General features: G+C 46.8%; 1 protein-coding gene across 12 annotated transcripts; it reads left to right on the top strand.

The window, feature by feature from the left end:
• The first annotated feature begins 797 nt into the window (after positions 1 to 797).
• On the top strand, positions 798 to 23,380 carry PCMTD2 (protein-L-isoaspartate (D-aspartate) O-methyltransferase domain containing 2). Of its 12 annotated transcripts, XM_047744260.1 has the most exons (8): positions 829 to 952; positions 1,871 to 2,122; positions 2,328 to 2,510; positions 5,461 to 5,886; positions 9,259 to 9,361; positions 10,554 to 10,725; positions 17,515 to 17,638; positions 20,490 to 23,380. In XM_047744260.1, exons 4-8 carry the CDS (start codon positions 5,580 to 5,582, stop codon positions 20,864 to 20,866), a joined length of 1,083 nt encoding a protein of 360 aa, XP_047600216.1. In that variant the 5' UTR covers positions 829 to 952; positions 1,871 to 2,122; positions 2,328 to 2,510; positions 5,461 to 5,579; the 3' UTR covers positions 20,867 to 23,380. The 12 variants fall into 12 exon arrangements, with proteins under 12 accessions (XP_047600222.1, XP_047600211.1, XP_047600224.1 ...); XM_047744268.1 differs by lacking the exon at positions 1,871 to 2,122 and having other exon boundaries at positions 819 to 952; positions 2,325 to 2,534; positions 5,556 to 5,886; XM_047744263.1 differs by lacking the exon at positions 1,871 to 2,122 and having other exon boundaries at positions 821 to 952; positions 2,328 to 2,534; positions 5,556 to 5,886.

Consider the following 23,380-nt stretch of genomic DNA (forward strand, 5'->3'; position numbering starts at 1 on the left):
GCAGGCTTCTCCTCCTTCCTCCCCTGGACTTGGGAAGTTCTTATCTGCATAATGTTCCATTTCATATTATTTCTATTTTCAAAACCAGTTCTCTTTGCCTTGTAGGACCCAAAGAATTGTACCAGCCTGCCCCTTGCCCAGACACCACCATCCTCTAGGAATAGAAACCTTGAGAACCCAGGCTCCGGGTCTTTGTGTCACTGCAGGGGCCTGCGGCTGTCTGTTGCGGAGACTGCTGTGCAGACCGGCTCCACGACATGGGGAGGGATGTACGGGTTCACAGTTCACTTTGTGGGGCAGATCTTGGATGGGGTCTATTCCAACTCTGTGTTTCTCCGCTAAGGCCCAGAAAAGAGGTGAAGGGTTTGCGCAGAGGCAGGCTGAAGCCCAGGAGGGGTGGGGGCTGCTGTGGCCTCCTCTCAGGTGTGTGCACGGCTTCCCCTCTCGCGGGGCCGCAGCCATGGGACCCTCTCTTGGCACAGATGGATCCTTCTTGTCCTACCACCTTGGCTCAAACGTCCCTTCCGTGTCACCCAAGCCAGAGAGCCACTGCCGAGAGTTACTGTCCATCACACAGTTTTTTCATTTCTTTCTCACCTGTTGGCCCTTCCTCCCTGGGTCCCGGCTCTGCTGGTACGTGGAAGTCATAACCCTGACCGGCAGCTGTTCTCGGACCGCTCCCGCTCCAATACCCGGGAAACAGGCGGGGCCTCCCACGCGCCTCGCGGACCATCCGCGCCGGGGCCCACCAGCCGCGCCGTCGCCCCTTTAAGGGCCAGGCTCGGGCGCACGCGCAGTCGGGCCGTTGCACGCACAGGCGCAGTGGGGCGGTGGATGTTTACGGCGGCGGCGGTCGGGCGGCGCAGCCGGGCTGCGGACGGGCGAGGGGCGCCGGAGGAGCTGCAGGTCGCGGCCTAGGCAGCCGGATCTCGCGGGCCGGCCGAGCCCGGAGGTAGAGCCGCCCCCGCCGCCGCCCTCGGCCCGGCCTGTGGCGGGCGACGGCGTCGCCTCCCCCACCACCCCTCCCTCCTCTGTCCTCCTCCCCTCCCCGGGTCTCGAGTGCCTGGACCCCTCCTCCGGGGGCCGTCCCCTCCGTTCCGGCGCCCCTCCGGCCTCTCCCCGCCTCCGCCCAGTTCCCGGGCGTCTAGCTCCCTTCCCCCCACCGGCGTTCCCCAGCCCCCTCCCCCGCGTCTGCCCTCCCCGTCCCCGGGTTCCCCCTTCTGCGTCTCCCCACGTCCCCCAACCCTCCCAGGGCGCGTGTTCTCTGGAGCGCGGCCCCGTGCCCTACAGCGCTCCGGGGGTGTGTCGCTGGGGGGCGTCCTGGTTTGCCCTCCGGCTCCCCGGGGCCCCCGCGGCCTCTCCCGGTGCCCGTCGCTGGCGCCCCTGGTCGTGCTGGAGAGACGCGCGGCCCGCGCCGGGCGTGCCGAGCGGGAGACGTTTGCGGGGAGTAGCGCGGCGAGTGCAGGCGGGTCCGCGTTCGGAACAGATGATCTCGGACCTTTTCCGAAGGCGACAGTCTGGGTGCACCCGCGGGCGCAGCCGGTGGAAGCTGCCCCTGTCGGTCTTGGGTTGCGAGTTCGGGGCCCGTCTTGGGTGTAGGGAGGACGGAACACTCACTCTCCAGGGCAGAACCGTAGGGACAGTTGTTGCCCTTCCGACTGAGAATTGGCTCAGAACCCCGGGACTCCAGGCCCCTGGAGAAGGTGGGTGGTTGGGGAAGGAGAGCTTGGCTGGGCTTGGTGTCGGCGCTTCGGATTTCTCCGTGCTGACTTGTGCTCCAGCGTTGCCCCTCGGAAAAGTGACCCAACTCTCTGCCCGCCCCCTTTGTTCATCACTAGCCTGTCGTGGTTTTTTTCTTTCTTTTCGGCAGGGCAGTGGCCGAAGTGAACGGCTGCCTAACCCAAAAGGGTGTCGAGTAGACAGTCAAGAATTGGTGAAGTCAGGTTCCTGCAGACAGCTCAGAACTTGGGGCTGTGCTCGGGTGAAGTAGAGCTTTAGAGGTGGAATGAGAGGGGACCTCTGAGGGCATGGGGTCTGAGCCTAGGCCTCCTGGCCCCCACCTCAGCTTGTACCTAACCAGGGCCATCCCTGGGGGAGACAGGCTGTGGAGGTTCTAAGAACAGTTCAGTATTTGGAATTCTAGTTGTTAGAAAGCTCTTCTGTGTCGAGTAGAGATAATCTTCATCTAACGTGTTCCACGGATCCAGCTTCTGTTAGCTCCAGGAATGGTGTATACAAGGCAGCCTTTCAAGTGTTTGAAAAACATCCCTCTCTGAGTTCGAGTTTTCACGGCAAGTCTCGGTTTCTTTTAATTCTTCTGCCGGCAGGGGGTGTGGCTTTGGTTCTGTTTTCTGCCGGTCTCAATCACTGGTGCGGTTGCACCGGCCCCTGCAGTTACTCTAATCCAAGACAGCTTTCAGCAACAGCCGGCAGGAAACGGAGAGAAGAGTAGCGGGTTATTACCTACAGAACCTGGAAAGTTGACAGCATACCTGGGGTCCCACAGTGAGGTGGGGGCCGTGAAGAGAGTTAGGGTTAGTTTCTGCTTGCATCGGGGGTTGAGGGTGGAGCCTAGGGCTTCTCAGGCTTCCTTTTTACTGGGGAATATAAGACAAAAGAGGAAATGTGAAGCATGAGAAGAGAAAAGACAAGTGGCCCAAAAGGTCTGTTACGGAAACCAACTAAGAGCAGATTTCAGACAGAGGCCTGGCTCTTCATGGAGTGGCAGAGGACAAGTGTTTATTCCTCAGCAATCAAAACTTAAGTCAGGCCCTTGCATACACAAAAGGCAAACTTTTCAGGGCTTGCGGGACAGGGTCCCTCCCTCCCAGCTCATTTTCCACATGAAATTACCTTGTCCGTATTTCCCTGAAGGAGTGATACGCGGGTTGGGCCGTGGCCCTCCATGTGTACTCTGACAAACCCAGTGTTGACTGAAACCGCAAACCCCCATGATCGTGGCTTCGGGCTGGTTGACCCAGCTTTAGCCTCCTTGGCTATCAGTCCTGGGACCTTCCCATGGCTGCTGCTGCTCACCTGTCTTCCTCACTGCCCTTTGGCAGTTGGTTTTGGAAGGAGCAGTGTGAGAGTAAGGTTGTCCTGTTGGCCAGTTACCCCAGAGGAGTAAATTATACGGAGGATTGCAAAGTATAATCAAGTACAGCATCCAGAAATTATTTCTCATTACTTCCAACAGTTGGATTTGACTAGATGGTAGAGCCATTATTTGGTTGGGCAAGGGTATCTTTGAATCTGTTGTTGGTGTTTTGGGGTGGTCAGGAGTAAGCGGTGATTGTACGCAGTGTGAGGAGAGGTAGATGAGCAGGCAGAGTTCGTACTTTCAGACCCTGCCGATGGTCACACGCTTCCTCCTGGCAGCAACAGAGAGGGTTACCGTATCGTCACAGAGTCTGTCATTTGTGGCAAAGATAACCAACATGTTATGTGTTAATGTTTTTTTCTTTGAGAATTTGAGAATGTAGGCCTTCGGCTAGACGGTCGTGGGTTTGAATTCTAGTCTCTTCATGCACTGGTCTGTAATCAGGAGTAAAATGACTGCTCGGTCCCAATTTGCCTCAGTATGTTGTGAAGCTAACCAGACCCCTAGGACTGGTGGGTGGTGCCTGTAAGATTGTAGCTCTTTTTACTAAAATGCTAGCTTTTGCATGTGAGTAAACTTTTAAAGTGAGGTGAAGTTGGAAGTAAGTGATAGATTACATGGTAGAAAATAAAGTGTGTCCAATATAGAGTTAGTGTTTGCTTTCTGAAGGTAGAATGATGGCACTGAGATAGGGTGGTAGGACATTACGTAGAGAGTTAGATCCACCATGGAAGATGTGTGGTTTCCAGGCCTTTTCCCACATAGACATTTGGGAAGCAAGCGCAACTTCACTTTTAAGCAGTGACCTATATTTTAAGATGACTGTCCTAGACTAGGGATGTAGACTGTAGCCTCAGAAGTAAGTAGCTTATCGAAGATTAAACTCGACCTCATTAGCAGTTCGTCCAATTGGCTAAGTTAACTGGCCATGGACCATAACCTAGCAAGGGCTCCAGAACATCTTGAAATGGGGTGAAAATCTAATAATTGGGCCATCCTGGTGATTTGGAAAGTATAATGTTCAGGTCTAAGATCTTGATGATGAAGATGTACTGTTCCAACCATGAAATGTTAGAGCATTTATACTAAGCCCTAGGTTTCATATATTTTGTGTATTTGTTGTGAGAAGCTGAAGATTTATCATGAGTTTGTTTATTTTTATTCCTGGGAAAACCTCTCCCACCACAATTGCCAGTAGTGTGCATGGGGTATGTGTATGGAAGCTCTTCCCCCCAGGGTTTATGCTTCTTGTTCTGCTGTTAGAAATCCAGAGGATTGTGAGGGGGAAAGCAAGGATAAACTTTGTAATAATAAATTATAGTATGTCATTATGGAAGTGAATTAGAAAATGTGTCAGTCTTTGTGAAGTCTGGTGTTTTCTGTTTTCCCCAGTAGTTTACATCAGGTGTTTTGTAAAATGTTACCATTTTATGTGAAGTAAAATAATTCTTTCAGAAAGAGTTACATGGGTTACCTATAAAATTGGAGAAGATATTTTTATGGTTACGGCTCCTGTGAGTTAGATGGAGGCACATTGTATGTTAGCAGGTGGCTAAGAAGGGATCACACTGTTGCTTTTTCTTCTTGAATGCAGTTGGGAAGAAGATAAGCAATGTACCTTTTGTTAAAGAGGTAGAAAGGTTGCATTACATATACTTCCAAAGGGGGTGTAGGAGTCCTTGGAGCAGCTGTAGCCTGAAAACAGATTTTGTATTTGTTACAATAAAATATCCCCATTCATCCTGTAGTATTTTTGCCTGAAATTTGTACATCCGAATATCCAAGTGAACAGATTGAGTGGATTCCTTGACTTGATGTGTATGTGGGGGTGTAGAGTTGTCAGGTAAAATTTAGGATAACAGTTAAATTTGAATTTCAGATAAACAGTGAATAACTTTATAGTATTTGTTTACCTTTATTTCCTTTTTTTGCTTTTAAAGATTTATTTATCAAAAGTGATCTGTAGCACTTGAAGTATTCAAAGAGAAGTTGGTAGTAGTGTGATTTTTGTAGACATATCTATATTCTTTTTATGCTTATATCCGTTGACTTTGCCATATGTGAATATATCCCTTTTAAGGCAGATCTATATTCAAGATAATTTTAACCCTAAATACCTGACTTTGTAGATTGACTACTTGTCGTAAAATATCGAGTTCCTTCTTAAATGCTGTTTGCAGCTGTCGGATATGTGTTAGGTACCTCAAGTTCATTTGCATGCCTTCGAAATTGTAAATTACAAGGTTCTGGATGGTTATAATGGAATTTCATCTTTGGCTTTTTTGTCTTTCAGAATTTGGAGGGGGTGGGGTGGGTTAGACAGTTGCTGATCAAATATATTCCATCTGTGATATTTTCAGAATTCAGAACTTGAGACTGGCATGTTATTAGAACCCTAACTGGTGTGCTCTGACCTTTAATGTAAATAGCCCTTCAGAAACGTTTGTATTTGCAGCGTGGCCCAAGTGCGATCTGGAAGATGGGAGGTGCGGTGAGCGCCGGCGAGGACAACGATGAGCTGGTGGACAACCTGAAAGAGGCACAGTACATCCGGACCGCGCCGGTCGAGCAGGCTTTCCGGGCTATCGATCGCGCAGACTATTATCTTGAAGAATTTAAAGAAAACGCTTATAAAGACTTGGCATGGAAGCACGGCAACATCCACCTCTCGGCTCCGTGCATCTATTCGGAAGTGATGGAGGCCCTGGACCTGCAGCCGGGGCTCTCCTTCCTGAACCTGGGCAGTGGCACGGGCTACCTCAGCTCCATGGTGGGGCTCATTCTCGGTGAGTCCGGACAGAGTGCAGCAGAGCACCGTCTGTCTCCTGGTGCCGGGGAAGGGCGTCCGCCGGCAGCGTCTCCTCTGTGGGGCCCTCGTCGGAGTGCCTTCTGAGCAGTCCTCTGCTTTGGTTTATACACAGTCATGGGGTGGGCTGGTGAAAGGAGGGACTCCTCCTGTTCCCTACCCCTGCCACCTGTGCCTCCACTGTCTGTCCAGCGCACCCTCCTGCACAGCAGAGGACCATGAGAATTGTGTAAATCAGGACCTTATGGTGATTTTTCGTTTATGGTACAGTCACCCAGCTTTGACACTCTGTAAACCGAGACGAAGTTTAAAGTTCCCTGGAAGTTAAAGTTCTTCCAAGAAGTTTTGGTTTGTTTTGTTTTAATGCTCAAAAAGTTAGTATCTGTAAGGTGTTGTTTGTCAGTAAATTCCAGGGATGGGAAGGATTTCACAGGTTTTGCCTCTTTCCCCAAGTAAGACTTGGGGAGGACTGCACGTGGCGATGGGCACTTTTGTTCTTGAACGACAGTGTCCAATAATTGAGGGTTTAGGTGTCTGTTTTTACTCTGAGATAGAACGGTTTTGCCAGAGGAGTAATGGGGGCTGACCTGCCCTTTGAAAGATTTCTCTGCGGAGGAAGCGGGGCTGGGGCTGCTGCTGCACTGGCGAGGGAGCGCGGCGTCTGCACCACAGCGCGTTACAGAATGTCTCAGCAGGGACAGTTGATTTTGTGGGTATGGAATGAAATTTTGGATTCTTTATATGTTCATAGACTTTGGAATTTGATGAAGTTTTGAGACTGAACCTTTGACTTCAGGCCACAGATTGCTATCCTCAAATTTTTAAGTTTGTTTTTGTTTTGTTTTTTAAAGCTAAATGCTTTTTGAACTTAATTTGTCTTGGATTAGGACTGCTGTGTGAAGAGCCCAGGTGATGTATCATTCTGGAATTAGTGAAAGGTAATTCAGTTCAGCTGAGAAACTGGGGGAGCTAAGGGTGAGATGGTGTTTGGTGGAGAGTGGGATGGGGTATCAAACTGACTAGGTTAGAAATGCTCTGGAAAGGAACTGAAATGCTCGGTTCTTGTAGTAAGCCTGACGCGGCCTGCTGCACTTGACATGCCCCAGAAATTCTCAACAGCTTCTCTTCTGTGAGCCCCCCGTTTGCTGGGAATGTGATCAGATGTTGGGTGGGGAGAGCTCTAAAGGAATGGAGGCTTCTTGGGGGTCGCAGTGGGTACTCCGTGCTGCTGTGATGCATGTGAAGGAGGTGACCGGAGCGTTTGCTTTCCCGGGTAGACACCTTGCGCTGGCACGGCCGTTGCCTCTGTCTGGACCCCGTGGGTTCCGGTCAGCTCAGCCTTCAGTGTTGCACACCACTTCAGGGCCGAAGACCATGGTGGCCTCCCAGTGCCCGCAGCCATGAGGTCTGGAGTCTTTTATCCGACTCTTCTCTAGATCCAGCTGCCTTCCTGCCTGGCCCTGAACTTTATCCCTTTGCTGCTGCACTTGTGTGCAGGGGACCTGAAGGTGCTGTGTGATGAGGGAGTGGGAAGCCCTCCTGCAGGGGTGGGAGGGCTTTTGGGCTGGCTTCAGTGCCATGCCCTTGATGTCTCAGTCCTTACTCCTCCCATGCCCTCCGTCCCCTTAGTCAGCTTTTTATTGGGCTGAGTCGGGGGCTCTGTGTTACTGCTCTGTTTGGTGTTAAGCTCCTTGGGGTTAGGAACTATGTCCTATATCTGTTATGAGAATTAAGTGCTTAATAGGTTTTGATAAAGGATGAGGGGCTAATGAAACTATGATGAGTGGGAAAGTAAAGGTTTTCTTGGTTTCTGGCGCGTGCTCCTAGCCAGAGGGTGGTGGGGAGGGAAGTCGGTGATTTGGCAGAGGAGCTTGAGATTGGACAATTTGAATTTGATGTTGTAATTACTGAAAATGCTTCTCAGGTAGGGTGTGTTTCAATGAGAATCTTTTCGCAGCAGCTGTGCATTTGACAGATGTTGGGAGAGGAGAGCCCCAGGTGAGCTGTCCCGGTGGAGGAGAAGGAAGCCTTGGCTTGGGGTGGGTGTTGTGCTGTCAGGGGACCAGGGAAGCCCAAGTGGCAAAATGTCAAGATCCGGGTGCACAGATGGTTGCTTATTTTTCAGTATTTCTGTTGGGCCGTAGGGTTAAGTGCTGCACTGTGACTTCGGTATGTCCGTCCAGTAAATAAAGTTCTTCATGCCCTGTTGATTTTCCCATGGAGATATTTAAAAATGGCTGTGTAAGTTAACCTACAGTAAATGAACACGTGTGAGGTGTGGAGCTTGGTGATGTTTGGTGTACGTATCCAACTTCATGCAGGTACTAACTAGAACAAGGTACGTAGTAGACCCAGCGCCCCAGAAGCTCTCAAGCTGTCCCTCCCCATCCAGAGAGGAGAGGACCCTTTTGTCCTCCGTCATCATAAATAAGTGTTGCCTGTTTTTGACCTTCATATAAAGAATTCCCAAAACAAAGAGACTCACCCAAGCTGTGTCAGTAGATCTCACTTAGAGGCAGTTTTATACAGAGGAAATAATACCTTTATTGTTGAGTGGGCTTATAACCTTTCTCACAGCTTTATTTCCCATTACTGATAAATCTCCTTTGATATAAAAAATGTTTCATTGTGGCTTGGTTATAGTTTATTTAAAAAAGATTTTATTTATTCATTTAAGAGAGTGAGAATGTGTACGTACACGAGTGGGGGAAGGGGCAGGGGGAGTGGGAGAGAGAGAATCTGCAGCAGACTCCATGCTGAGCACAGAGCCTGACGTGGGGCTCAATCCCATGACCCTGAGATCATAACCTGAGCTGAAATCAAGAGTTGGACATTCAACCAACTGAGCCACTCAGGTGTCCCTGTTATAGTTTTATTTTAATGATGATCAAAAGCTGTTTGTGCCCATGTCTGAGTAGTTGGGGCAACCTCTACTGGAACACAGTCCTGAGTCCAGTGTCATTTGGAAATAACATTTTTCTTCTTTAATTCATTAGTAAGATCTTGAATTCTTGGTTGCAGATCTTGGCTTTTTTACATCTTCAAGTAATTCTTCAAAGGTTTGAGAGCAGAACAACCCAGGCTTTGGAAAGCTGTGGTGTCGGTAATGTCAAAGAAACAAGTATTTACAGTTATTAATATTTACAGTGTGGTGAGCATAGTCTACCCTGCATATTTAAAGATTTAGCTTGGGTGATTTAGGCCTGGTAATGTGGTAAGACCTCTAAACCTTGCGAATTTCTTCATGTAATTATACATGCCGAATCTGGTGTGTTGCAGTGGATAAAACAGAAATAAAGAGTAAGAGTTCTTGCCCTAGTTCTAAAAATTTTTTTATTCTGGAACATTTTAGGTCCTTTTGGTGTGAACCACGGGGTTGAACTCCATTCGGATGTAATAGAATATGCAAAGCAGAAGCTGGACTTCTTCATTAGAACCAGCGACAGCTTTGACAAGTAAGATCAAATACTACCCTTGGGTTGTGTGAATTATAATTTAAACTTGATTAGATGGGAGACAAAAGCTTATTAGTGTTCATATAACATGATTCAGTTTTGGCAGGAGAATTGGGTGTATGCAAAGCTGTTCTAATTCTTTTTTTTTTTTTTTTTTTAAGATTTTATTTATTTATTTATTTGACACAGAGAGAGAGATCACAAGTAGGCAGAGAGGCAGGCAGAGAGAGAGGAAGGGAAGCAGGCTTCCCGCTGAGCAGAGAGCCTGATGTGGGACTTGATCCCAGGACCCTGGGATCATGACCTGAGCTGAAGGCAGAGGCTTTAACCCACTGAGCCACCCAGGTGCCCCTCTAATTATTTTCTTAAATATTTTGTGCTTTTGAGGGCTTTAGGTTTTTTAACTATGACACCAGGGAAAGGTAATTTTTCACCAGTGAATAGGAGAGGGAAATAGAATGTTCATTTTACCCAATTTTCACATTCCAACACAGATAATAATTTATCACCTAATTCTTAAACAGAATTATTGCATTTGTATTTGAACAGTATATATAATACCTCTTGCCATTTTTAAATAAGGTATTAAAGTTTTTATTTTAGGATTTAACATTTTTAGAAACACCAAATGTAGTTTTCTTTCATTTTATTGGTTTTTATGTTTTATTTTTTTAAAGATTCATTTATCTGAGAGAGAGGAAGAGAGAGCGAGTGAGCGCATACTTATGCACATAAGTGTGGGGGGGAGAGGGGCTGAGTGTGGAACCCGAAGCGAATGGGGCTCCATCTCACAACCCTGAGATCGTGACTTGAGCTGAAACCAAGAGTCGGACACTTAACCGACTGAACCACCTGGGTGCCCCTCATTTTGCTTGTTTTTCGTAGATCTTAAATAAGGTAATGATTTATAAAAACAGAGCAAAGACAGTGATGATTGGAAGTTAGATGATAGAAGTCTGTGTTATGTTTGTGGCATTCACTTTCATAATATTTTGTTTGGGATTTCTAGGTTTCTGTTTATTAACGATACAATTATTTTGGGGGTCTGACTTGCAGCTTCTAACTCTGTCAGTGGTATTATGTGATTCTAGGGTTGTTCAAGGAAAACGTAACCTGTGGGTAGTATAGATTTACTGTAGAGACTTGCTACAATGTGATATATTCAGTTACGGAAAACATTTTTTGCTTTTAGATTTGACTTCTGTGAACCTTCCTTTGTTACTGGCAATTGCCTGGAGATTTCTCCAGATTGTTCTCAGTACGATCGTGTGTACTGTGGGGCTGGTGTGCAGAAAGAGCATGAAGAGTACATGAAGAGTCTTCTCAAAGTAGGGGGCATCCTTGTCATGCCACTGGAAGAGAAGGTCAGATCCCTCTCATAACTGACACGCTTAACTGTTGGCCAAGGTCTGTTCCAAGAAGTTTCCATGTGTTTTTCCCTGTATGCCTCATGACAGCTCCCTCCGTTTCACAAATTAGGGCACAGGCAGGGACAGGTCATAAAGACAACCTAGCTTGGGCCAGGGCCTGACTCAGGTAGGCACCCTGGAGCCTGCACTGTGAGCCTCACCTCCTTTGTCTGTCCTCCCCTCTCCCTTCCCACCGCCCCCCCACCCCGCCCACAGCTGTTCCAGTATGCTTATTCTAGTGTTAGAATTGTGTGTAGACGTCACTAGAGTCATTCTGTTCTAATTGTGAGTCTGTGACAGCGAGTATTATACAGGACTCTTCCTTCAGAGGAATCTTGTCTCTGTCTGCGTTTGGTCATGTATGTGTCTGTCGTAGCTGTTGCGCTTCTTTGAGAAAAACAAGTTGTCATCAACAAGCAGATTAATCAAAACTGAATTGGTCATCAGGGAGAATGTCTCAGTTACAAAGAACTAAGGAAAAATGGAAATGATAAAAATTGGGAGATTGTGCATTTTTGTGGGATTTTCTGCAATTAAAAAATGTTAGCATTTAATTTATTTTGTTTAAAAAGGATTCATTCATTGCTGAACATCCAGAACATACGAAAATGAAGAAAAATTGCTCACAACCCTTACCTTAAGCACTGTTGGTGTATGATACTTGTAGTTAGTACCCTTTTCTAAGGAAGTCATTGCGCGTACTGTTTAGAAGTTATGATGTTTTCCTTAATTGATGAGATAATTTTAAGCCATGTAATATTCTATGTCATCATGTTGCGTGCTTGTATTGTAGCCTGTGTAATTGTTGAGCATAGTGTGTCCTCTGGCTCCTGGAATTGCCCATGGGGCTGTCTGTATAACATTCTGTTATTTACTATTATATACAGACTGCAGTGACTATTGCTAAGTAAAACAAAATTTTTATCCATAAATATTTCAAAGTGTATTTATCAAAGATAAGGGCTGTTTTGTTTTTTTTTTAAAGATTTAATTTATTTATTTAACAGAGAGAGAGAGAGAGAGAGATCACAAGTAGGCAGAGCAGCAGGCAGAGAGAGGAGGAAGCAGGCTCCCTGCCAAGCAGAGAGCCCAATGTGGGGCTCGATCCCAGGACCCTGAGATCATGACCTGAGCCGAAGGCAGAGGCTTAACCCACTGAGCCACCCAGGTGCCCCGATAAGGGCTGTTTTTAAAGATATCACAAAACCGTTATCAACCTAAAAAATCACCAGTAATTTCTTAGTATTTTAAAATTGCCAGCTAGTGTTCAGATTTTTCTGAATTTTTCTGATTATCTCAAAATTTGCTTGAATAGTTTATTTGAATGGATCTCCATTTAAGATTTTCCTAAAAGTTTTATATATTTATTTGAGAGAGAAAGAGAGAAAGAGAGAGAGAGTGAGAGTTGAGAGGTCAGAGGGAGAGTAGACTCCCTGCTGAGCAGGGAGCCCCATGCAGGACTCGATTCTGGGACATGACCCTGGGACTCCAGGGTCGTGACCTGAGCCGAAGGCAGTCGCTCCACCAGCTGAGACCCCCAGGCGCCCCTCCATTTAAGATTTATATCTTATATTTGGTTGATCTTTCTCTCTTTCCCTCTCTTTATTTTTTGGAAGATTTTATTTCTGAGTAATCTCTGCACCCAGCGTGGGGCTTAAACTCGTGACCCAAAAGCAAGAGTTGCTCCCCTCACCTATCGAGCCAGCCTGGCACCCCCGGCTGATACATCTCCCAAGTGTTTTTATCTAGAGCTCCTCTTTTTTTCTTTTCTTCCCCGCCCCCCGCTCCTTTTTCCTTGTAATATACTTGTTGAAGAAAAGAAATCAAGTGATTTGTCTTACAGAGTTTCCTGTAGTCTAGATTTGGAGACTACCTATCTCTTTCTGCTCCTCATTTCATTATAAGTTGTTAGTTGGACCGAAAGACTTGCTTAGTTTCCAGTTGAGGGTGCGAGAGACCTTACCGGCGTTACAGAGCACGCCCGTGGGCAGGCCCGGCACGCCTGCTGTCTCGTTCTCCAAGGTGGGCAGTGAGGCTATGGCCTGGACCTATTATCTCCGTAGGGGCTGCGGGACAGTGCACGCTGATCCCGTCACATCTCTTCAGCTGGTACCTTTAACCCTTGTCTTCTCTTTGATTCCAGTGTAGTTAGCGTGTGGTGTTCCGCTAGCGGCCGATGTGCGGTGCACTGCCCAGTGCTCAGCGCCGGATGTACACTCTTTGTCCCCTTCTCTTGTGTCCCCTATCCTCTCTGGTGATCCTGTTTGTTCCTTAGGAGTGTTTTTTGGTTTGTCTCTTTTTTCCCTTTGGTCAGTTACTGTGTTCCCTAAATCCCACGTATGAATGAAGTTCTGTGGTATTGGTCTTTCTCTGGCTTATTCTGCTTAGCATAATGTGCTCTGGTTCCAGTCGTGTCATGGGAAATGGCCAGATTTCATTCTTCTTTATGCCAAGTAATAGTCCATTGTGTGTGTCTATGCCATATCTTTGTCTGTTCGCCTGTCCGCGGACACCTGGGCTGCTTCCATACCTTGGCCGTTGCGGATTGTGCTGCAGTAAACATGAGGGTGCGATGTCCCTTTGAATTAGGGTTTTCATATTCTTTGGGGAAATAGTAGTGCAGTGCTGGGTTGTAGGGCGGCTCTGTTTTGAACTTTCTGAGGAGCCGCCGTACTGTTCTCCAGAGCGGCTGCACCAGTTTGCATCCCACCAGTGGAGAAGGAGGGTTCTTTTTTCTCGTGTCCTCACCCACGCTTGTTTCCTGTGTTGATTCTCACCTTTCTGACAGGGGTGAGGTGGTGTCTCACTGTGGTATGGTTTTTTTTTTTTTTTTTTAAAGATTTATTTATTTATTTATTTTAGAGAGAGAGCATGAGTAGGAGGGACAGAGGAGAGGAAGAGAGAATCTCACGCAGACTCTGTGCTGGGTGTGGAGCCTGATGTGGGGCTCGATCTCACGATCCCGAGACTGTGACCTGAGCGGAGACCAAGAGTTGGGTGCCCAACCAGCTGAGCCCCCCAGGCGCCCCTCATCCTGCTTGTGAGCTGCTTTCCCTGATGATGAGTGACGTGGAGCGTCTTCCCGTGTCTGTAGCCATTTGCATGTCTTCTTCGGAGAAGTATCTGTTCATGTCTTCTGCCCACTTTTAAATTGGATTATTTGGGTTTTGGGTGTTGAGTTGTGTAAGTTCTTTATGTAATTTAGATACTAACCTTCTGTGGGATGAGTCACTGCAAGTATTTTCTCCCATTCTTTTAGTTTGCCGGTTGTCTCCTTTGCTGTGCAGAAGCTTTCTGTTTTGATGTAATCCCAGCAGTTTATTTTTGCTTTTGTCTCCCTTGCCTGAAGGGACCCATCTAGAAAAATGTCACTACGACCAATGTCGGAGACATTACTGCCTATGCACTCTTTTCGGACTTTTATGCATTTAGGTGTCACATTCAGGTCCTTAGTCCATTTTGTGTCTTTGTGTCATCTTCAGTTTCTTTAATCAGTGTTTTATAAATTTCAGAGTAGAGATGTTTCACCTCTTTTTAAAGTTTATTTCTAGATATTTCATTATTTTTGGAGCAGTTATAAATGGGATTGTTTTCTTAATTTCTCTTTCTGCTGCATCATTAGCGTATAGAAATGCAGTGGATTTTGGCACATTGATTTCGTATCTTGCGACTTTATAGTACCTGGAATACTTACATGAAGAGAAACACTCCTACCAGTTACTTGGTTACCCTAGGTACACGTTATAAGGAGAAGCTGGATAAATTCTGATTCTTAAGCTATGTCTATCAGTTTCCTCAGTAATCTGGTTCTCTAGCATTTGTTGAAAGTGGTGACTGGTAAGATTTTATTTGGTTTCTAACGGCATTGTGAATTCATGAATATAGATGTACTTAAAATTTTAATCATCGTATGATTCTTATTGAAACTTAAAATGTCCCGTCTTGGCCAATAGGCACCTCTCCAGGTTGGCTCTTGGGCTCTGATACACCCTCAGTAGTCTTTGATGGTTTTGTTACTTTCTGGTAAGAAAAGATACTCCACACTCATTTTGTGTATTTTTTACCACAAAGTTGGATTTAACTGTTTCTGAGGATCTCTGTTAATTTTAAGTTCATTGGGAATTGGTGTTTAGAGAACACAGGTGGGGCCTTTGTTGGAATCTTTGATACCGGGTTGGTTTTCTTGAGTGGTATTCTGGAGCCAAGAAGTCCCCTTCCCTCCATACGTACTTATGTTTCTGTTGGTTTGGCTTTTGGACACCAGAACACACCATGGGTTTATACTGGTGCTTCCTGCTCAAAGTCAGGACCAGAGGGTTTTCCTGACTTCTGCGCGGTGCTGTGTCCCATGCTGGAGGCTCTCTGATGGCTGAGTTTGCCCTTCTCCTGCGGATGTACAAACAAACGTGTTTCAAAGTCCCTGGAGATAACACTTCCCTGTGTGGTTGTGCTGCTAGCCCGACTTAGAGCTCATTTGTTTGTTTTTAGGGATTGCATTTTATGGTTTATAACTTTATAAAATATTTATGGGGTTTTAAGATCTAAATAATGAATACTCACAGAATTTTTTTTCCATGTATGTCCTCTCCACTTCACCTGTAGGTAACCACTTTGTTTGTTCTTAGTTTATCTGTGTACTCAAAAAATATACAAGCGAACGTACTTTTTCCATGACTTGACTTCAGTGAAGATAGGCACATTTTTTCCATTCCGTATATTCATCCAGACATAAGAAGTAGGAGCGGATGGTTTTAGGTTTTATACGTGACTTATTGTTCATTTTATGGGTTTGGTATTTGGTGTAAGTGGAAATTCTTTTCTGTCCCTATGTCGTTTATTTAAAAATATCCTTTCCTGGTGTATGAAAATGTGTTTTTCTGATGGGCACTTGGGTTCTTTCCACCCTTTTGCTGTCTGCAAGCGCTGCTGCTGTGCAGAGGGTGTGCGGGTGCATCTGTGCGTAGTCTCTGCCTTGATCTTCGTCTACACGATTATACTTGCGGGTGTAGCCTCAAAAGCAGAAGTGTTGGATCCGAGACTCCGTATTTTAACTTCTGCCAGCTGCCTTTCAGGAGAGGAGCCTCCCAGGCCCTTGCGGACTCCCACCGGCTTATTGCTGTCATCGTTGCGGATAGCGGGGTGGTGTGTCCCCAGTTGTGCTCTTCTTTCTCAGAATATTGTTTTAAATATTTTTTATTTATAAAGATTTTATTTATTTATTTGACAGACAGAGATCCCAAGTAGGCAGAGCAGCAGGCAGAGAGAGAGGGGGAAGGAGGCTCCCTGCTGAGCAGAGAGCCCGATGCGGGGCTCGATCCCAGGACCCGGGGAACATGACCTGAGCCAAAGGCAGAGGCTTTAACCCACTGAGCCACCCAGGTGCCCCAAAATATACATCTTTATTTAAATTGCTGTTATTTCTTAAAAATATTTGAGAGAGAGAGAGTGCTTGTGCAGGTAATGGGGGGTGTGGGAGGAGGGACTGAGAGGGGGAGGCTGCTGGAGCAGACTCTGCTGAGCACACCCGACCCAGGCTCTCGATCCCACAACCTGAGCTGAAATCAAGAGTCGGCTGCTTAACCGGCTGAGCCCCCCAGGCTCCCCTTTATTTAAAATTACTTTAGTAATCTTTGTTGTATCAGAAAAATACGTCAGTCCTTTTATTGGAATTGTGTTATCTGTATACTGATTTGAGGATTGTAGCGGATTTTCAGTATCCGTCTCCGTGTCTGGACCATGGAATATGGATTTATAGTTTTCCTGAATGGTTCACACATTATTTATCGATTGTATTTAGATATTTGATGTTCATTATAACTAGAACTTCTCCTTTAAGAAAATGTTTTTAAAAAGAAGTTTTTGCTCGTACATAAGAGTGTGAGTGACTTATTGATGTTTACCTAGTACGTGGCTACTTAATGCTTTCACTTCCAAGGTTCATGATATAGAATCTTAGTTTTTAAGAGGATTTGCTGGCTTGGATATTTTTAGAGAAGAGAGTATATAATCTCAGCATGTCAGAGCTGAGCAGAAAATAGCACTGTGACCTGAATAGGCCTTTCAGAAATGGGCACCATCACACAGAACACACAGGAGGGCTGTGTTGTCTAATCAGGCTCTTCTGCAGGTCTGTGTGTCGTGGCAGTGACGTCACTCAGAAACTCAGTGCTGGAGCGAGGAGAAGCTCGGACAGAGGTGGCCCTGAGCAGCCTGCAGCACTAGCTGCTCTTTGGCGTGTGGTCACGGTCACACAAGAAGGTCACGGTCACAAGTTCTTCATGGTTTCTGTCCTCCGGAAAAAACAGCCTGGGGTCCTGGCTAGACTGAAGCATCATTGCAGGTGGTCGTGAATGTCTTTAATGACTCAGACTTGAGAATGTCCATGCCTCCTGCCTGCCCCTTACTAAGCGTCACCCTCAGCCCTGGCTCTTGTGGGGAGCCCAGGGAAGTGGTCTCGTCTGATGGATTCTTCTTGGTATTCTTTGACTTCTTTTCTCTAACACACGTATTTCTCGTAAACAGGAATTAGGTCTAGAGGCTTTGAACATACCCAGGCAAAACACCCTTGCGACAATATTAATACCTCCTGGGTACTTCATGTCACATCATGTTAGGGACCTCTGTGCTCAGGTTATTTATTAGTATCTCTGCGGGTTTTTTTTTTTAGTTTATGTGGAGGAATGATTAAATATAAACTGACAGTAGCCACATCTTGTGAATATTCTCGTTTTCTCTTTGGGGCAGTTGACTAAGATAACGCGAACTGGCCCTTCTGCTTGGGAGACCAAAAAGATTCTGGCAGTTTCTTTTGCTCCTCTGGTTCAGCCCTGTCATTCGGAGTCTGGAAAATCAAGACTTGTCCAGTTACGTAAGTACAAAAACCCTTGCTTATCTTTTGGATCTTTAAAAAAACCTCATTAGAATTTGAAGAGAGAGACGAATTGTAAGGAGCCTTTTAATATTTAGGAACATTTTTCTACCCACTGAAACCTTAAAACGTTACAAATGATTTTTAGACATTAAGAAAAGTAATAATCTGTTTTCAGCCCATTTTAGGTTGTTTTTGCCTTCTTTTAAACCTCCGGGAATTCTTGCTGGCCACGCCATTGAAGGCAGGAGGCTCTCTTGAGAAGGAGTTAGTTCTGCTCTGTGGCGAAGTCTCACAGAGACAGCGTGTTGCCAGCACCGCTGGGCCAGGGGCTCTTGCAGAGTCACGGGACCCCTCCCTCCTCGGGGCTGCCTCGTGGGCACACGCTTCAGGCGGTCTGCTGCCTGGTGGTGGGAGGCTTGCCATGGAGATTGATTTGGCTAGCCCTCTGTCTTCAACTCCTTCAGGATGTGGAATCAGAAAGTGCTGACATTAGGGCCAGCATTATCCATATACTGTTTTATAATTTAAACAAATTTACACAGCAATGAGAATCCTAGTGATTTCATTTAAAATAAAACCATTCAGCATGGATTCTGCATTCTGATCATTTAGAAAATTTGGAAAATGCACAAAAAAAGGGGAAGAAATAACCGTAATCTCAAATCCAAAGATGATACATGTTAGCAAATTCCTTCCAGAAATTTTTTTTTCTTAAATTTGTGAGGAATCATTTATCAGATAGTCATGCACTGCCTTGGTCTCTGCTAAGTGGAGGTCACCTGCCATAGACATGGTCCTTGAAATGTGGTAATGAGCAGCAGTACAATACAGAAAGGGGCTGAGAGGGGCCGGGGAGGGTTTGACAGAGGATGGGACATTTTGGGTGAAAGTGAATTTTCTGAGGAGAGGAGAAAGGGAGAAAAAGCATGAGCAGAGGCTGATGGGGACTTTCTACATACAGGCCCCTCGGCATGGTCCGAGTGGGAGAAACTAGTCTACTGCGTGAGTTAGACTTGTCCTGGAGGCCGTGGGAGCCACCGTGTGTGTGAACTAAAAGATGGGGTGCTTCTGTCTTCTCAATGACCCTGGTGGCCCGGTGAAGGCTGAGTTTGTCATGTGTGTGCGCCCTGGGAATCTCCCCCGGAGATGCTGGCGTTACTCACAGGCAGCTAGGGCACGACCTTCCGCAGCGCTGCCCGAGTGTCGGAAGGTGAGGTGTTGTCGATGCGTCTGCAAGGCTTCTCAGAGGTTTGGTGGAAGACAAATTTTGTAGCGTGAGGCCTTGACCGGGTCTGGGGAAGAACTGTGACAGCATGGAGCGCACCCCAAGAGGCTGGTTTTGAGACCAGAGCTTTGGAGCGAACGCTGGCTGATAAATAGCCCGGTGATGTTTCGGGCTCCGGAATGAACAGTTATTTGCAACTTTGTCTTCCTGGGCCAGAGTTTTCTAAAGTAGCGAAGGTGTTTCCATGGAGACGGTGGCCTCTGAAGCTGAAGGGATTTGGGGGCAGGTACATAGGGTGTTTCTGAGGAAAGACGTGGGCCTTGAGGTGTCCAGCATCTCTTGTGGATGTGGGTCTGGGGGGTGCTCGGGACCCCGGTCAGGAGTGGAGCAGAGCCCTGGGAGCCACTGCCCAGTCTTTGTTCCTTGAACCATAGCATGCATGGATGTTAGCATAGCAGGGATTGATAGGCACATAGAGTGGGGGAAATGGTAGAAATCAGCCCCTGAGGGAACACTGCTGGCTGTGGTGGAGAAGGGGCTGGCAGGAGAGACTTGGGCTAAGTTGGTTCCCTTCAAGCGGGACCTGGGGGTGAGCCAGAGAAGGAGTCCGTTCAGCGGACTGAAGGGAAAGGCAAGGCAAGGTGGGTGTATTGTGCAGAAAGTCATGATTACGTGTGTGGGGAGCACTCCCGGCAAACATGTTGTGCAGCAGGGCGCATGCTGGAGCCCATCCTGGACAACAGGGAGGAGACTGTTGAGTGGGAGAGGAGGCCTGGTGTGGACACAGGGAAGAAGGTGCTGAGAGCCTGGGGCTAGGGGCTTCCCCGGGTCCCGTGGAACGGGCATTCACGGGATTCTGCGCAGGCCGCTCTGATTTGGGTAATAAATACTACAGACAACCTAAGAACCTTCCCTGTATTGTAGATCGTCACCTTTTGGGGAAGAATTTAGGTGCTGGAACCCCGCATCTTCCTCGCTTGCTCCCCTGCTGTGATCTCTTTCTCTGTCAAATAAATAAATAAAATCGTGAAAAAGAAGAGTTAGGTCCTGGAGGGAAGGAAGTGGTGGTGGCTTTCAGTGTACTGTATTTAAACGCACAACCCTTAATCCCTCCCCCTTTGAGAGAAAAGCTCTAGCCATATGCGTGCCGCCTGCATTACCCGGAGCTGGACTTCGGTTACCTCATTCTGTGTCACCTCGGGGTGCGCTGGCGTTTCTGTACCTACTTAGATTTGCTTTTCTCTATTAAAAAAGGAACAGACACTCAATTTGTAAAGTACCGTGAAAATGTAAAGATAGATAAAGGAATTCTGGAGCCCCACGTTCACTGTGTTCCACTGGATGAGAAAGAACCCAGGAATGAGTACAGCAAACAGTCACGCACCCAGGGTTTTCTCCTGCCTCTGACCGGTGACACCGACGGCCTTGCTTCCTTCGCGTACAGGAGTTCGGGGCGGCGCGCCAGGAAATACCGTTGAGAAGGGCCACGTGCGCGCGCGTCAGGGCCGGCGCGGGCGGCAGCGGGCGTGGATGACCGCGAGGGGACGGTTTTCCAGAGGTGGGGCTCTGTGCCGTCTGGGTCCCTCGCAGCCCCGGCTGACGCGTCTCCTTCTTTGCCCGCAGCGCCGCTGGCCGTGCGGAGCCTCCAGGACCTGGCTCGAATCGCCATCCGCGGCGCCATTAAAAAGGTCATCCGTCAGGAGACCGCGAGCGGCAGCGGCCTCGGACTGAAGGGCACTCCCCGGGCCAAGCGACGCAGAGTGCGGCGCCGTCGCATGGAGACGATCGTCTTTTTGGACAAGGAGGTGTTTGCCAGTCGGATCTCCAGCCCCTCCGACGACAACAGCTGTGAGGACTTGGAAGAGGAGCCGCGTCGGGAGGAGGACAGAGCCCCGGAGGCGAAGCCGGCCCCGCCGGTGAACTTCCTGCGCGAGAAGGTCCTGAGCCTCCCTCTGCCAGACCCCCTGAAGTACTACCTGCTCTATTACCGGGAGAAGTAAGTCTGTGCGCACCGGACGAGGTGCAGCCCGAGGCCGCCCTCCCACCCCACCCGGGCCCTCGCGGGGTCGCCGGCACAGCCGTGGGGAAGGCGAGTGCGGTCCTCTCCACCTTTCTGTGTTCAGTCTGTTCTTGGGTTTCCTCTAGAATTCCATTCGTCGCTATCATTTCCGTAAACGTGGTCTTTTGACAAGCAAAGTGCATAGGGGGATGTTTTCTCCAAAGGGAGAGAATCTCCTGGAGACGGGTGTTTGCTTTCTGCTCCGGTGAGACTCTGACATCTGCGCGCACAGACCCACCCGAGACGCACGTCGGCATTGCCCGGGAAGCAGGGAAGTTGAAATTAACCCGCGTTGCTCCTAAAGGTGTGAAAGAAAGCACAAGTTTGTAAGTGTGTAACCTCTTTCCCAGATGTGAGGCACCTGTGTCCAACTTAGAACTTTATGGTACCAGCCTCTTGAGCACTGGCGCTGATCTCCACTGACCCTTTTAGTTTCCTGGAGGGGGACCATTATTGAAAAACTCTCCCTTATTTTAAGTAAATGTGATTAAATCTTATGTGAGTTGTCGATTGTAATTTTAAAGGAGGGAAATTGTCATGGGGGAGGAAGAATAAAAGTATCAAACTGCTAGATGTCTGTCTGGAATCCCAAAGTGATTTGGAATGTTTTCCTGACACCTTTTCTTACCTTCAGAAGAATGAGTGTCAGATAATCCCTTAGGGAATACTCAAGAATGAAGCAAGTATTGTGTATAATGAGCTCCATTACTTTTACCCCAAGGGTAGGGATGACCGTTGACCCAACCTTGAGTACGCTAGTGGGTGTCTAAGGCATGGATGTGCTCAGTCCTCAAAACGGGGGGACGTGTTTAAGCTGCAGGAAGTACAGTGGGGACAGTGTTACCGACAGCCTCTGCTTTTTTTTTTTTTTTTTTTTTTAACATTAGTTGGCTATTTTTCTGTAATCATATAGGTTTTGTCTTTTATAACTCTGGGGGAAAAGACGTGTTTTCTAATTTTTCTTAATAACAAATACGTGTATTTTAGTAGCTCCATTGCATTAAAGGAATGGTCTGAGCACCAGTGACTTGTGAAGTCTACCTTCTCTGGGCCCTTTGGGTTGAGCGCTTTCTGTCGTTACCAGGCTCTGCGTCTAGAAGAGAAGCCATCCTGTCAGATGGTAGAAGGCTTTCAAGTTATTGGTCATTCCAAAGCATCGGTTCTTTTCAAACTTATTTTTGTTCTGAAAGAAAAGAATGGCCTAAAATGTTAGCAAGAAACCCGAACTCAAGAGTGCTGATGTTGGATGTGTCGTCTGGAGTTAATGACTAGTTTTATCCCTGAGCTTCTTGGGTGTCAGAAACCTCTTTGTGGTTTCACCAGCTGAACTGAGTTCTGGTAGTTTGTTTCTTTATTTAATTTCTTCTTCTTCTTCTTCTTTTTTTTTAAACTTTTCTAGGTAACTGTATCATTTTTTTCACAGGATACTGTGTGCATGCGTAGCTGGGGATACATGTCTGTTGCCCTAGATTTGAAAATGTAACCCTTTGTAAAGACAGTTACTTCATAGTCGTTTTTAACCTGGCATTTAACTGAAGGTCAAGCATCCTCGTCTCAGAGGTGCGTGGTTTACGTTCACTTGCGGTCACTTCCTAGCGTGCACATCTCTGCTGACATCATTCTAATTGATACGTAGCAGTCTCTGCAAGCATGGACATTTGAAGCATAATGTCAAATACACAGTATTTGTGAAATCTGTTACACTAGGTGGCTTGACTAAGGTTTTTAATTGTATGTGATTTTATTTCTTTTTAAACCACGTTTTCCTTTATGCTAGACTATAAAAACTTCATAATGCCTAAGACATGTTTTTCCCTACATATGTCAAACCTTTCTTAACATTTGTGTTTGTGTTTACATGTTGTCAGTTTGTGATGTTTAAACCAGAATTTGGTTAAAAGTATATGTAGATATAATATATGTGAGATAGTTTGGTGTTTATCTTACACACCTAGAGAAGAATTGTAAATGGGTTTTCCTGGGCTAAAGTGTTCCTCACCAGAGCCCACGACGACGCACTCCTACTGTCTGCTTCCCGACAGATGGATTGTGCGTTACCTGTAGCCTCTGTACTGTAACCCGCATTCTAGACAACTTGACTTGTGTGTTTTGAGGAATGTGTATTTCTGTATGTGATTTTCGTCTTGAAAGTAGGAAAGCCATAGACATGTGCACAGGAAATCGCAAATGTACTAATACCGAGTACGTAATGTAGACACCAACTGTGTGTGTAACGGCGCTTCCGCAAGTCTGGACCTTTCAGGGAATCGATGCCAGAAACTTCTAACAGCAATTTTAGTGAGTGGATGTACATTGGGTGAACACAGAGGATGTCAGTAAATATAGTTACGGCACTTGGGCCTCTTGGCATGGCTTGTGTTTCCTATGTGGGATTGAAATTCTTGAGTACATATTTTCCAAAAATCTTCAAAAATAAACTTTTTCTTTATTACAA

This window comes from Lutra lutra, chromosome 9 (genome assembly GCF_902655055.1).
Source record: "Lutra lutra chromosome 9, mLutLut1.2, whole genome shotgun sequence".
NCBI lineage: Eukaryota > Metazoa > Chordata > Mammalia > Carnivora > Mustelidae > Lutra > Lutra lutra.